At 43.3% G+C, this 14,167-nt stretch overlaps 1 protein-coding gene across 2 annotated transcripts in view; it reads right to left on the bottom strand.

Annotated features, from left to right (window-relative positions):
* LOC138261519 (cell death-inducing p53-target protein 1 homolog) overlaps nt 1-14,167 on the bottom strand; it is a 617,762-nt gene that overhangs the window by 499,441 nt on the left and 104,154 nt on the right. For both annotated transcript variants that reach the window (XM_069210530.1, XM_069210529.1), the window contains exon 2: nt 5,774-5,847. In XM_069210530.1, the coding sequence (XP_069066631.1) occupies nt 5,774-5,810 (37 nt within the window). In that variant the 5' untranslated portion in view covers nt 5,811-5,847. The remainder of the gene's footprint in view (nt 1-5,773; nt 5,848-14,167) is intronic.

Raw genomic sequence — 14,167 nt, forward strand, 5'->3', positions numbered from 1 at the left:
GCAATAAACCATGCAATAACACAGTGAAAACACCACAAAAATACACCACACAGGTTTAAAAAAATGTGAGATATTTATCTGAGTAAATTAAGGTCACAAAGATCAAGATTTGTTAATCACAATTTGAAATATCACTTTTGCAATGATAAGAAGAGTCTTAAGTCTTTAGAAATTAACAAAAGTACCTGGTATGCATCAAAATTACACGTACAAAGGCCACAGAAAAGGAGATGCATGGAAAAAGGAAGGTGTGCTTTGGATTTCCTGATGCTCACAGACAATTTTTCCCAGCTGCAATGGATTTGCATCGATTTCCGGCACGCAGTCTTGTGTCCTCACTGCGATGCAGAGTTTTTTGACACCCAGGGACGATGAGTGGAAATCCTGGGCGTGTGGGATGAAGCCACAGGTGGTGTGTTGATCCGGTACGGCGATGCATCGGAGTTTCTGTCGCACGGCAGGCTCTGTGTTAATTCTTCACACAGGATGTCAGGCTGCGTTGTTCCGGCTCGGCAATGCGTCGATCCAGTATGACTGTGCGTCAAAGTTCCGATCCCAACATAGGCACTGCTTCGATCTCCACTCAGGGAGCCGGGCTGCGTTGTTCTGTTTCGGCAATGCAGCGATTCTTTCACCACTGGGCAGGCGGTGTGTCTCTTCTGGCAGGGTGTGAATAGATTTTCATCGCACAAGGAGTTTCCTTGAAGAGGAGAAGTCTTTTTGGCCCTGAGACTTCAGGAACAGGAGGCAACCTCAATCCAAGCCCTTGGAGAGCACTTCTCAGCAGAGCCAGAGGCCAGCAAGGCAGCAAGGTAACAGCAAGGCAGCAAGTGGGGGAGAATTCAAAGAGTGATTTTGAAGTGCACAAGGTCCCCTTTCAGTTCAGGTCTGTCTGCCAGGGTCCCATTTGGGGGTTTGGCAGTCCATTGTGTGAAGGCAGGCCACTAGCCTTTGAAATGTAAGTGTCAGGCCCCTCCACCTTTCCAGCCCCGGAAGACCCATTCAGTATGCAGATGAGTGCAGGTGTGACTGAGTATCCTGTGTTTGTGGTTGCCTGGGTGAAATGCCCAAAGGAGGTGTCAACCAGCCCAACCCAGACATGGATGGGAGACAGGCTGTAAGGCACTGATGGATCTTAAGTGCAGAGAAATGCTCACTTTCTAATATTGGTGTTTCTAAAATAGTAATATAAAATCCAACCTCACCAATAAGCATGTTTTGCACTACCATTCTGGCCATACTAACCATGACCTTTTAACCTCTTTCTGATCAGAATCTACCACTAAAACAGTCCATGAGGGTAGCCCTTATGTTAGCCTATAAAGGAAGCAGGCCTCACAGTAGTGGAAAACAAATTTAGGAGTTTTCCACCTCAAGGACATATAAAACACATTGTATGTGTGGCCTTTATCCTACACAGCACCCTGCCCTATGAGTTACCTAGGGCCTACTTTATGGGTAACTTATATGTAGAAAAAGGTAGTTTAAGGCTTGGCAAGTACTTTTAAATGCCAAGTCGAAGTCGCAGTGAAACTGCACACACAGGCCTTGCAATGGCAGGCCAGAGACATGGTTAAGGGGCTACTTATATGGGTGGCACAACCAGTGCTGCAGGCCCATTAGTAGCATTTAATCCAAAGGCCCTGGGCACATGTTGTGCACTTTACTAGGGACTTAGAAGTCAATCAAATATGCCAATTGAGTATAAACCAATCTTACCATGTTTTAAGTGAGAGAGCATATGGACTTTAGCACTGGTAAGCAGTGGTAAAGTGAGCAGAGTCCTAAAACCAGTAAAAACAGTGTCAGAAAAGTAGAGGGAGGCAGGCAAAAAGTTGGAGGATGACCACCCTAAGCCTGTCAGGTCTAACACCAACTATAGACGGTTCTCTCTTCTATCATACCCAGCCAACAACTAAGGGAAGATCATCAACAGATGCCTCCACAACAGCCTTAGCAAGCACCAACTCCTCTACGCCATGGAGTCCGGCTTCAGACCCACCCACCCACAGCACAGAAACAGCCCTCATTGCTGCAGAGATGACATTCTCATGATCCTGGACAAAAAATTACAGGGGCACTCATCCTACTGGACCTTTCACATCTTTTACTACAGTCTCTCACTCTATCCTTATCAGATGCCTACACGAGATTAGCATCCATAGACCCACTCTCCAATGGATCTGCTCATTCATGATTGACAGAGCACAAGCTGTCAGCCTGGTACCATACTCTTCAGTAGCCTGCATACACATTGTCGGAGAGTGCCAAAGTTCATCCTTCAGCCCGGCCCTCTTCAATGGAAACATAACCCCTCTGGCCATTGTCAACCATGCACATGACATAAAAATCATCTCCTTTGCTGATGACATGCAACTTGCACTCTTGAGCAAGAACCGTAACAAATAGGACACATTCACCACCACCTGCATTATGGATGTCGCCAGCTGGATGAAGTCCAACTGTCTAAAGCTCAACACTGACAAGAGATATGTATTGATCTTTGGAATACACACCACACCCTTGGAGCCTCCTGGTGTCTGGCCGACCTTGGGCTGCACCCACCCCCAGCACCTATGGCAGGCATCTCTGGCCCATCATTGACAATAAACTGGACATAACCTCACAAGTCAACGCTGTCACAGGATCTTGATTCTGCACCCTGTAGATGTTGAGGAATATCTTCAAATGGCTCCCAAGTAACAACAGAAAAACCATCACTCGCACACCAAACCTAAGGGAGATTCACCTCAACACACAAATGTGCTCAGTTCAAACTTCTCACACACACATTCAAGGCACTTCACAACATGGCTCTCCTTTCATCAACCACCCAGACACTTCTGCTCTGCCTGACTCCTAGGCACACACATCCCATAAATACACAGAAACAAGTCTGTAGGCTCGGTCTTTGCATACAGCTATCCTAAAACGTGAAACAACCTCTCAATATATATCACAGCCTCCTCCTCTCTCCTTGACTTTCACTAGACCCTGAGGACCTGGCTTTTCAAATACACCCCAATCACCACCAGGTGAGGCTAGTCACAAATGCCTACTTAGCACCAGGCTACCCTTGCCGGTGACAGCACACTCTATAATACACATAACATAACAGAGAAATTGTTGCAAATTACAACAAACATACAGAGCCCACTTTGTAGAAGACCTGGCCCACCTATTTATTTAAACATATGTGTTTGCTATCAGTTTGTTCTGATGAAAGGAAAGGCAACAGTTGAAGTACCCACAATGCTTTACCACTTATTATAATAATTGGGAAGGAAATTATATCTGACATTTTGACTTATAGTGCATCAAACTTCATAGTAATTTTCTTAAATTGGCCATTTAATGAATGATGTCACAATACATCTCGCAACCCCAGCAAACAACATCCAACAAAGCCTATTGTGATTAACCATTAGTGAATCAGTAAGGACATTAGTGAATCAGTAAGGACAAAGAGGACTGTTTGTTTCTCTACTGTGGATATCCCATTAATGTCAGGTGTTTTAAAAGTGGGGATGGCTCAACTGAAGGATATTAATGGGTCTGAATTTCACCTAATTATGCTTACAGATTCTTGTTATATTAAATATTTATAGGACACTCACTTAGGTAATTTAATATGTAAATGGTCCCCTCCCACATGCATACCACTTTACCTAGGCAAGATTCCATGTAGAGCTTACTTCTGGAGGAGGACTGCATTCTCCCTCAGCCCATCCCCAGGAATTCTGTGACCATATGCTACTTTCCTGGAGTTATGGGTCTATGTTACCTACATTTGTAAACAGACTTCAATGAATCCCATAAGAGTAATGCTTAGCTGCTGTGAGACCCAGCCCGTTTGGTTGGGGAAAGGAGGAAAATGTTCCAATTAGGCTCAAGAGTGACAGACCTACGGAAGAGTTCCTTGAACCCAGACCTGTTGATTCTCAACAATGCACCTGAAACTCATTTAGAATACAAATTTGACATCAATCCTGCTGTTGCTAAATGAAGTACTCTGGAAAAACGTGCCATTGTTACAAAGGAACTGTTAATGCCACATAAAACAACCTGTCTACTCCAGCTGCATGAACAGTCACTTCAGAAGATATCCTATTTATCTGTCTGTCCCAAAATTAGAAATGTTATCTTGCTAAAATGGTAGTCGAAGTTCTTATCAAAAATTATTTTAGTGCAATATTTTAACCAGTGTAAGGGTGACTGCAATGTGGACTGTTAATGATGTTTCCACAGTGCACAAAGCTTTAAGAGGGATGAGTTAATTTCTTAGGTCTTGCTAAGGTCAGTTTTCTTGTGTCTCTTGATAGTTCTGTTTTTATGATGATGTCTCTTAATTTTTTGTTATTTGAGTGTTCGAGGACAGGTTCCTCAGGAAATAATTTTCTCAATCTTGGGTCTTAAGAAGAGGTAGCATTGAAGTATGTCATTCAAAAGAGCTTGTGAAGAGGCTATCCGTCATGGGTGGGACAAACATAAGATTGACAAACTTGGACTTCAATAAGAAGCAGACAAATGAAAGTGATGGAAAAGCAACCAATGGTAAGCAATGACTGGATCAACACCTATACATTCTTGGTAAGCCTGCAATATGTATTTCAACAGACAGCATGTGCTATCCAGTAGGCATGACCTAAAAAGAATTGTCTGGAGTGACTTTGCGAGATAGTTGTTCTGGGGTAAAAAGTCCAAAAATATACAGATTTCATGGAGGTCATGTGCCAAGGCAGCACGCCTTTGCGTCCACAATTAGTCCAAAGTGGGTCTACTAACCACAGTGGGTTGTATTGGAAAATCAAAAGGAACAAAAAGGAAGAGCTACTAGCCATTCTAACTTTTGTTACACCTGCCCTTCCAAAGTCCCACATTATGAAAAGTGATCAACAGGGACTTGAAGCAGATGTTAATAGCACACCTCAGCAGGATTGCCACACTTTAAATGGGAGTACTATAATTTCTCTGCATGACTGTAATATTTTAATTGGGACAGTGGTAACACCTCTCAAAAACGGATTGAGGTGTGATGCATGGGACAATATCAGGTCTGAGGCTTTCTTTCAGGGGTGGGATGAGGGCAGAATTCAGGGTTTAAGTGTGCCTCTATTATGATACAATGTATGCTCTTTTTAGATAAAAAGTGCAAAAAATAGATCAGTAAAAATTCTAGAAAAATGCAATTGCCCCTCACAGTAAATACTGTCCTTGTCAATGAAAGTTAGTGTTAGAATGTGTAAACACTGGTAAATACTGAGAGAACTGCAAATATTGTGCACACCTAGGGCCTCATTTACAAGCCATTTGCACCACTGATGCATAATTAGCGGTGGACCTAGCAAGGCCCTACACTGCTCCACAGTTACAAACTGACGTATTGGGCTCAATGTGTCAGTATGCAAAGCCCTGCTTCACATTACACCTGCAACATGTATAAAGTATGCAGGGTAGGCGTTCCCAGGTAAAAAGCCATGTAGAACTGACGCAGTGCAATTTACAACATTTAACTGCATCATTTTGCGCCTTCGCTGCTTCAGAATTTTACAGCCTGCTCAGAGCAGGCTTAAAATTGCTGCATCTATATGTTTTATTCATAAATCTAAGTGTTATAGATAATTGTTGTTTGTATATATGTTGTGTCAGTGCTCAAACACCTGTCCTGGCCCACCCACAACAAAAAACATGCTAAATAAATAGCTTGAGAGCTATGGTGTTGCCAGAGTATAGTACAACATAAATAATAGTTATTCCAATTATGTCAACTTACCTGTCGGATAAGGAGGGTAAGGCTTTGGTGGCTGCATTCCTGTAGAGTTACACTATTAATTCTGCTCACTGGTCCTACAACAGGACATATTAGAAATACATTTTAATGCATTTTCAAGTTTGCTGTTCAAAGTAAAATATATTTTTTCAATTGATCAAATGGCTCAAATTCAGAATTTAAATCCTCAAATGTCTTCATATTACAGACAATATACCAAATGTTGCTAAACAGACTGCTCTGTGTCCAACTTAATTGTATCATATCTTTTGCACTTACCAAGGATTTCTTACCACAAGTGATGGGCTTGTTTGATCTCAAACTAATATTTTTTTATTATTTTATTTCATAGCATTTTCGCATGCAATACACAATAACATGTATTCATGTAAGATATTTCAATTCTAGGAGAACTTTGTTCAAGACTCTCACATGTCATTGATACTCAACGTTCTTATAACAATACAATCTTCAAGGTGCATTATTACTAAGTAAAAAATGCAGAAACATGATCTGATCTGACCGGTTTCGCATTGAACCCTTCTTAACACGATGCAGTTACATCAAGAGGTATTTATGTGCAGCCTCCAAGTCAGTCATCTGACTACTGTTTGCTGCTCCACGCAATACACTATTCCAAATTGCTATGTAAACTTGCATCTGATCATTCAGTCTCTTTCGTGTGATGCCATTTTCATCCTAGGGCCTGCCTATTATTCTATTGTAGGGGGCAGTCTCAATTTCCAGAGGCGCAGGAGGCATGGGCCCTCATTACGACCCTGGTGTCATAGTGGCGGTTGGTCCACCACCAATGTGGCGGTCTGACAGCCACATTACGACCGCGGCGGTAGCTCTGAAGTTGCACTGCCAGCACCTCCACTTTTCCACCACAGGATGGACTGGCGCTTCTGGTGGTCAGAATCCGCCAGGGCAGCACTGCAAGCAGTGCTGGCCTGCGGATTATGACTCCCCTCTATGCCAGCGGTTTCCTGGCAGTAGCACTGCCATAAAACGGCAGGTGGAGACAGGGTGTAGGGGGCCCCAGGGTGGCTCCTGCACTGCCCATGCACTTGGTATGGGCAGTGCAGGGGTCCCTCTGTCCAGCCTGCTGGTGCACCCTACACATCACAGCATTGCTGCCGGCTCATAGTGCTGTAGGCCATTTCCCGCTGGGCCAGTGGGCGGAAACACCATTTCTACTTGCAGGAGACTCGTAATGGGGCCCGCCGCAGGGAGGCGGCCACATTTGCGGTGACCTGCCCATTGGGACTTCAGTGGACGGCCTTTTCTGTCTGTCAAAGTCATAATTACCCCATAGTTTGGTCGCTGCTAGTGCTGATTCTAACCATTGCTTCATGTTCTTGGGTATCCCTGTAATGCCATGAAAGTCACAAACCAAAGCAAGTTCCAGCAAAGGTTTGAGTGTCAAGCTCAAAGTTTCTCGTAAATGCTGCCATACAGAGGTTCAGAAAACTTGTATGAATATGGTATCAAATTTTAATTCCCATTTAGGAAAGAGAATGTCACAAACCTAAATGTTGTGCAATACTCTGATATTAAAAACAAGTTACTTCGATTCTGTAATTATGGTTTACTTCATTTTCGCATGTAAGACCTTTTTGATAATGATAATATTTTGGCACCATTTATCAAATTTGGATGACGTTTGCTATTGTTCGCCTATGTCCATCTCTGATTTTGTTGGTTACGTTTCATGAAGGTTACTGAAAGTGTGGTGCAAAAGTTCTGTTTCCCACTCACAATTACATTGGATTTTTATTTACGGAAGTGTCCCGGACAAACTTGGCAGGAAGATAGGATTTGGTCCATCGTAATTTGCACATGTGACTTGGTAAGAATCTGTGTGATATAGTTAAAAATCGTAGGAGAAGATATTATAGAAATACCTGACAGTCTACGTCACACGTTAATTGTAGAATCGCATATTCAAATGAAAAACCAAAGCCGATTCGCCAAGATTCAAAACTAGAGGTCGTCTATTGCAAACTTCAAGAAACACAAATATTGGTTCAAGAATCACTGCAATCTGATTAATTGAGTGGTTATTTTGCTTTTGCTTTAGAAAACGGTTCTCAAAATGCACATAGAAAACATTTCTAGGGAAATTGACGGTGCGGGGCTGGAATAGGTGTCCACTTCGTTATGACACAACCTAAAAAGTCGAGAAATAGATTTGACACCAAGCAAAACGTTTTGATGCAGATTAGTAATCTTAAACCTTAACCCTAAGGGCCAGATGTAGCAAAGGTTTTTACCCATTCTGTGTCTATGGGAAAAAGTGTTTGTACATATGGCCCTTAGGGCCAGATGTATGAAAGCATTTTGCATTCGCAGACGGTGCGAATGCCCGTTTGCGAATGCAAAATGGCATTTCATAATGTATGAAATACATTCTGAACGCAATTTTAAGGAATCTCTAAAATAGCGATTCTTTAAAATTGCGACCCTGTTTAGAGAGTCGCAAATTGCGCGTCTCTAAATTAGAAATCGCAAATAAGGATTCCTTATTTGCGATTCCTTAGCACATGTATGAAGCAATTCCTAAATGCGATTTTGGCAGTTAGGAATCACTAATTACCACCAAGTTGAACTTGGTGGTAAGCATGTGCAAAATTAAAAAATGCATTTAAAATGCATTTTTAAATTGTACATGTAAAGCACACTTTTGGCATGTGTGCACTTTACATGTTCCACAAAAAAATGTTTGGGGTGCAGCAGCGGGGGCCTTAGGCACCCAGCACCCTGGGTTTTTTTCTGGTTCAGAAATCGCAATTTTGGAAATGCAAAAAATTCACAGATATGGGCCAACAGGCCCATAGGTGCGAATGGGGCCGGTATCGCAATTTGCGACTCGGTAATAGCATTTGCGATTTTTAAGCAATCGCTATTACCGATTCGCAAATGTGATACATGGCACTTTGCGAGTGGGAAATAGCAATTTCTTAAAAATCGCTATTTCCGAATCGCAAATGGCCTTGATGATACATCTGGCCCTTAGTTTCTGTGAATCCTCAGACTGGTAGTGATCAACACACAATAGGACAAGGAGACGTTGAGTCAGGTATTGTGTGGTTCCAGAATATTTTCAAAATATCTTCTGGGATAAATAGTCTGTCCTAAATATTGTCTACAGAAATATTGGGCCATTGGAGTTCATGTTACAACTCCAGTACTCTTGAACTAATGATGATCAATCAATGCACATAGAAAAGGGTGAGAAACAAAAATGCGGATTTGAGACTTGGGCTCAGCTGGTTCTTAAACTGGCAGAGAAAAACACAATAAAAGAGAGGATGACGGAAAGGGCCAGAATGCTACTTGCACACCCAAGGAAGTTCAGGGCATAGGACCACAGGCTGAAGTGGATAGATGGAAGGGGTGCATTGATGGGTGAGTCAGATAGTAAGTGATTGTATGCATGAAGTTTATGCACGGATGTAAGACTAAATGGACTGGAACGTGCATGAATGAATGAAAGGACAAGTACAGTGTGTGGGATCAAGGAATGAGTGAGGGAGGCAAGGACAAATTGTGGGACCAAGGGCAGAGTGGGGCATGGGTGGGTTGGTGAGCTTGGTAGAAACCATGCACCGTGTATTGTAGTGCTAATGGAAACTTCTGCTGCCATCTGAACACGCGCAATAAGTTTGATAAATAGACGTTGGAATGGTAAGCTGCCTGGCTACAATATTCTTGCAGAGGAGTTAGATGTGGGGTTAAGGGCCTCTATAGTGGTGGTGATCATATGACAACCTGCAATAATGTTGCCGTTTATACAAGTTGGAGCAAAGCAACTCTGGCCCAGATTTAAGAGGGCCTAGCACCATTCCAATGCCACATTAGGATCCTTTTTTTGATGCAAATGTGGCATTGGAAGGCCAAAAACACTGTCCCGTATTTCAAAGTGGTGCAGTGCTTGCATTGCGCCACTTTGTAACCCCTTGTGCCACATTATGCCTGCACTAGCGCTGGAGGGGGGGGGCAAGAAAATGACACAAAGAAATGTAAGAGATTTCTTTGCATCATTTTTAATCTGCTTTTTTAACGCCTGCTAAGAGCAGGTGTTAAAGGGATGCTCCAATTGTATTCATTGGGCCTCTGGGTGCCTTGCAGGATTAGCATCAAACTTTTTGATGCTAATCCTGCAAAGCGTCAGACTAGCGTAAAAAATTATGGACCTATTACCCCTGACTACCGCCACAGTGTGCCGTATTTTAAATACGCCGCACACATGGTGGCCTTAGGGGGGTGCTAAGGGGCACAAGAAAAGTGGCGCTGCACTAGGTGCAGCACCACTTTTCATAAATCTGCTCCTTTGTGTGAGAGATGGTTAGAGGCAGTGTTGGTGGTTGGGCAACCTAGAGGTCATGATGGGTACACTATAGATTAGAAGCAGTAGTGAGTCTAAACCTATGATAGATGTTCACTTACATGCAGTGTAACAAGTTTCACTATCTCTCACCATTCTTTAAAGGCATGGCTCTCTTACCCTTTACTGGACTCTTTGTAGTCATGGGCTAAGTCCCTGAGCCCCTTCACCTGAGGCATACTGGAGAAACAGAACCATAGCAGTTACATCCTAATGAGCTGAAGACGGCAGGTACATGTAGAAGGAAGCAGGGGTGCACAGCATACTACTAGTCATCATTAGGGTATGGGGCAGTATGATGAGCAGTGCACATTGGCTAGTGTTATAATGAAAATGATAGGGCCATCTGCAGAAAGTGATGAGGGGCCACTGAGTCTCCGCTGTCACAAATATTCATTGGCCTTGGGCTAACTGGGGAACCCCTGAAGGGTTGGGGCCACTTAAGTGTTGGAGGGCCCAATACATTGCAGGGGCTATACCCCGTGTTACACTCCTGCCACTGGTGAACAATAGAGATTGTCTCATTCACAATGAAAATATACATAGTTGCAAGTGAACAGAAGACCAAATAATAGGTAGAGATAGAAGTAGGACTGTTGGTAAATTTCCAATACGGTTTGTATTAATAATGTTCACTATTATGTTTACACTACTTTAATTATTGTTGCTGTGGCTTGGGTGAATGAAAAATGGACTGACATTGCAATAAGAAGTGGCTTACCTAAACCTTAAGTACCTCCCTGTACATTATTACATGGACACCTAGCACCTGATTTAGATCTTGCTGGTGTTAAAGCCAAGCTGCATCGGCGGCGGACCGAAGAAGATTGTCAAGTCAACAGTGTCTTGCCCGCTGTATTTAGATGTATTGCAGCTTTGCCGTAGACCGCCATGAGGGAGCGCCCTTCCTAGCCGTCAGGCAGGCCACGCAACAACATGCTTCTGACTTCTGCATAACAACACAACACACAACACAACATTCACAACATCTATGCCATATGCAAGTGGCACACATACTGAGACAACCACATCTCCCACTACACCTCCCTCCACCTCACCCAGCCAACTGCATTGCACACATCCATAGACGTACTGTCTCACACACAGAACTTGAAGCGCAACATGACAGGTACAGGTCCCCTTGCATAGGGCACACTTCGACACAGTTGACAAGTGTGCATGTACTGTCATTGTGGTGCCAGCATTCGTTTGGCAATGAATACTGACACCATAATGACAGTTGTTTATGTGTTTGGTATGTGTTGTGTACCAGTGTGTCCTCATCCATGTCTGACCAACCTGTGTCTCTGACATATGCATGTCACAGTAATTTTAATACATTACTGTGACATGTATATGTCTGCAGTGGTCCCGTGCCCATGAGCAGTGGCCCCCCCAACATACACACCCAGTGCAGGTTCCCTACCTTCATGTCCAGTAATGGTGGGGGGGTTGTATTTTCTCCAGGGTCCAGTGGCAGCAGCGATGGAGTGTCCTGCCCAGTTGTGTTCAGCTATAAACAGAAGTGGAATCGGGAAAAGGTGAGTTTTCACCCCCTACCCCACTGCCATGATCCACCAAGTCTGAAGTATAGGTCAGACTGCCACTTTTTGCTTGGCCATATGGCACATCCAAATCTGCTCGGCGGTAAGTGTGGCTGGAGTCCTGCCATCAGCCACTCTTTCCTATGGTGCCATCATAGTGGATGGGAATCTTTGGCAGAGTAGTTAGGACTCAGGCGGGTTAAAGTCTATGCGACCACCAACATCTCAATATGGTGGGTGGACCGTCATGACAGTGGACGGGTTTTCAGTTGGAAAACCAATGGTGGGTTCGTTGATGTATTACTTGTATTTTTTTGTTGCTTATCATTGTTTAAGTGGATTTAACAATAGGCAATTGTTTTGAGGACAGAGGTGGCCAAATTGGGGAAAAAAACGGAGGGAACATATTTTCACTGGCACATACTCAAACTATGGTAGAGGAGCCCTGATTATCAGCAAGCACCCCTTTTAGGGCCAGAATGTTAGTCATCGACCTGTCATGAAGGCATGTGATGATAGTGGGCTTGTTAACAGGTTATAACATCTGTCTGGTTCTGTTTATGCCCCCGATGTAGACAATAAGACATACTTTACTGAAATTCAGAGGATAATGACCCAATACATGGACTGTAAAGTTATTTGGGCTGGGGCCTTTAATAGTTGTCTGACATGGATATTGGATAAATGCCTTTCAAGACCTGAGATGAAGCCAAGAATGGAGAAGATGCTAACTGAGGATGTCATCGATTTTTAACTGAATGGAAATTCTATAACTCGCTAGAAAAAAACTACTGTTATTTCTCAAGTGTACATGAAGGATACAGCAGGTGTAACTATGTGGTTGGTTGCAGAGAGGACATGGCATTATTTGAAAACTGTCTATTTAAATAGGCTTCTTTCTGATCATGCACTGCTTCTCATTACTGACATGCTGATGGGCAAGACTTTAGTGGTGTGAATGTTGGCCTGGTTGTTGAAGAGAGAAAAACTACATGCCCAGTTACTGAAGTTGGGGAATGCATATGCACTGGCTAAGTAGCAAATGACCTTATTAATGAGGAGTGGAAAGTATACTTAAAGGATACCTTCTCCCAAAGACAGAATGTCCCCAGAAGACATCATGCACTATATGCAGGCTCCCGCGGTTGACAGGGGAATAATGGCCAACACTGGAGGCTCCGCCTAGAATGGGGGAATTTAATAGAATCATTCGAGGGTATGATGAAAGCTAAAAGGTACAGGGAACAGACTGCTTCCCAGCTGAGATCGCCCAGGTGATGCCATCCCTTTTGCTGGAGAAGTTGCTAGAAGTATTCAATAAGAGACACAAGAAGGAAGAACTCCTTCACTTGCAGCGCAAGGTGGTAATAGTGCTTATCCCTAAAGAGGGCAAAGACCTGGCGTTGTCTTCACCTTACAGGACATGGTTGGTGCTTAAAACTGATGTGAAATTGCTATGTAAAATCCTACCGAAAATACTTTTCGGACTGATAAGCTCAATAATTACATCTGACCATGCAGGGTTCATTTCAGGTAGGAATACCACATACAATATACAGAGAAAATACAATGTTATCCAAGTGGTGGAAACCACAGTTGTAAAATGTGAGGTAGCATCTCTAGATTTGAAACATGCCTTTGACACAGTGAATTGTCAGCTTTTATGGGCCGTATTGAAAGGTATGCACTTTGGCCCTAACAATACAGGGTGAGTTCAATTGCTCCATATGGAACCTAGAGTCAGAGTACCCATGGAAAACATCATGTCTGAGCCTTGGAATGGACAACCAGATGGGGATTCTCAATATCACCATTACTATTCGCAATGACAATTGAGCAATTAGGCTGTGGTTTATGGAGAAGGCTTCATCCATGGGGAATTCTCTTTGTGTGCAGATGATGCCTTAGTACATTTATTTGACCCACATAGATCAGACCCACACATATTTGAAGAATTGGAGGAATGTGAAGCAGTATCAGTCCTAAGTACTGACTGTGGTAAATCTTTGGGTAGGTTGGGGTTACCCAAAGGATATTTGACAGTAAGCATGTGGCTGAAATCAAAATATGACATCTTCAAGTTCTTAGGAGCATGGGTACCATGCTGGCAGTGAGCCCAACAAACACCTAATATGGGTGAAGTGGTAGTTGGATTGAAACACAGAGTAGAGTTCTGGAACACATTTCCCTTTTCAATTATGGGCTGAATATCTGTGGCAAAATGATCTTCCTCCCCCACAGTTTATATGTGCTGCAGAGCTCAATGTGGCCAATCTCCATGGAAACATTGTGTACATTAGATAGGCTGCTATATACTTTGGTATGGTTTGGGAGACATAGCTGAGTCTAGTTAGAAATACTGTAACTTCCATGGGTCAGATGGAGGCCACAGCCTCCTGGACATGCTTTTGTATTTGCAGCATGTGGTGCATTGGCTTCGGGGGGGCCGAACTGGGAGAAGCA

The sequence above is a fragment of the Pleurodeles waltl genome, chromosome 10 (assembly GCF_031143425.1).
Source record: "Pleurodeles waltl isolate 20211129_DDA chromosome 10, aPleWal1.hap1.20221129, whole genome shotgun sequence".
Taxonomy (NCBI): Eukaryota; Metazoa; Chordata; class Amphibia; order Caudata; family Salamandridae; genus Pleurodeles; species Pleurodeles waltl.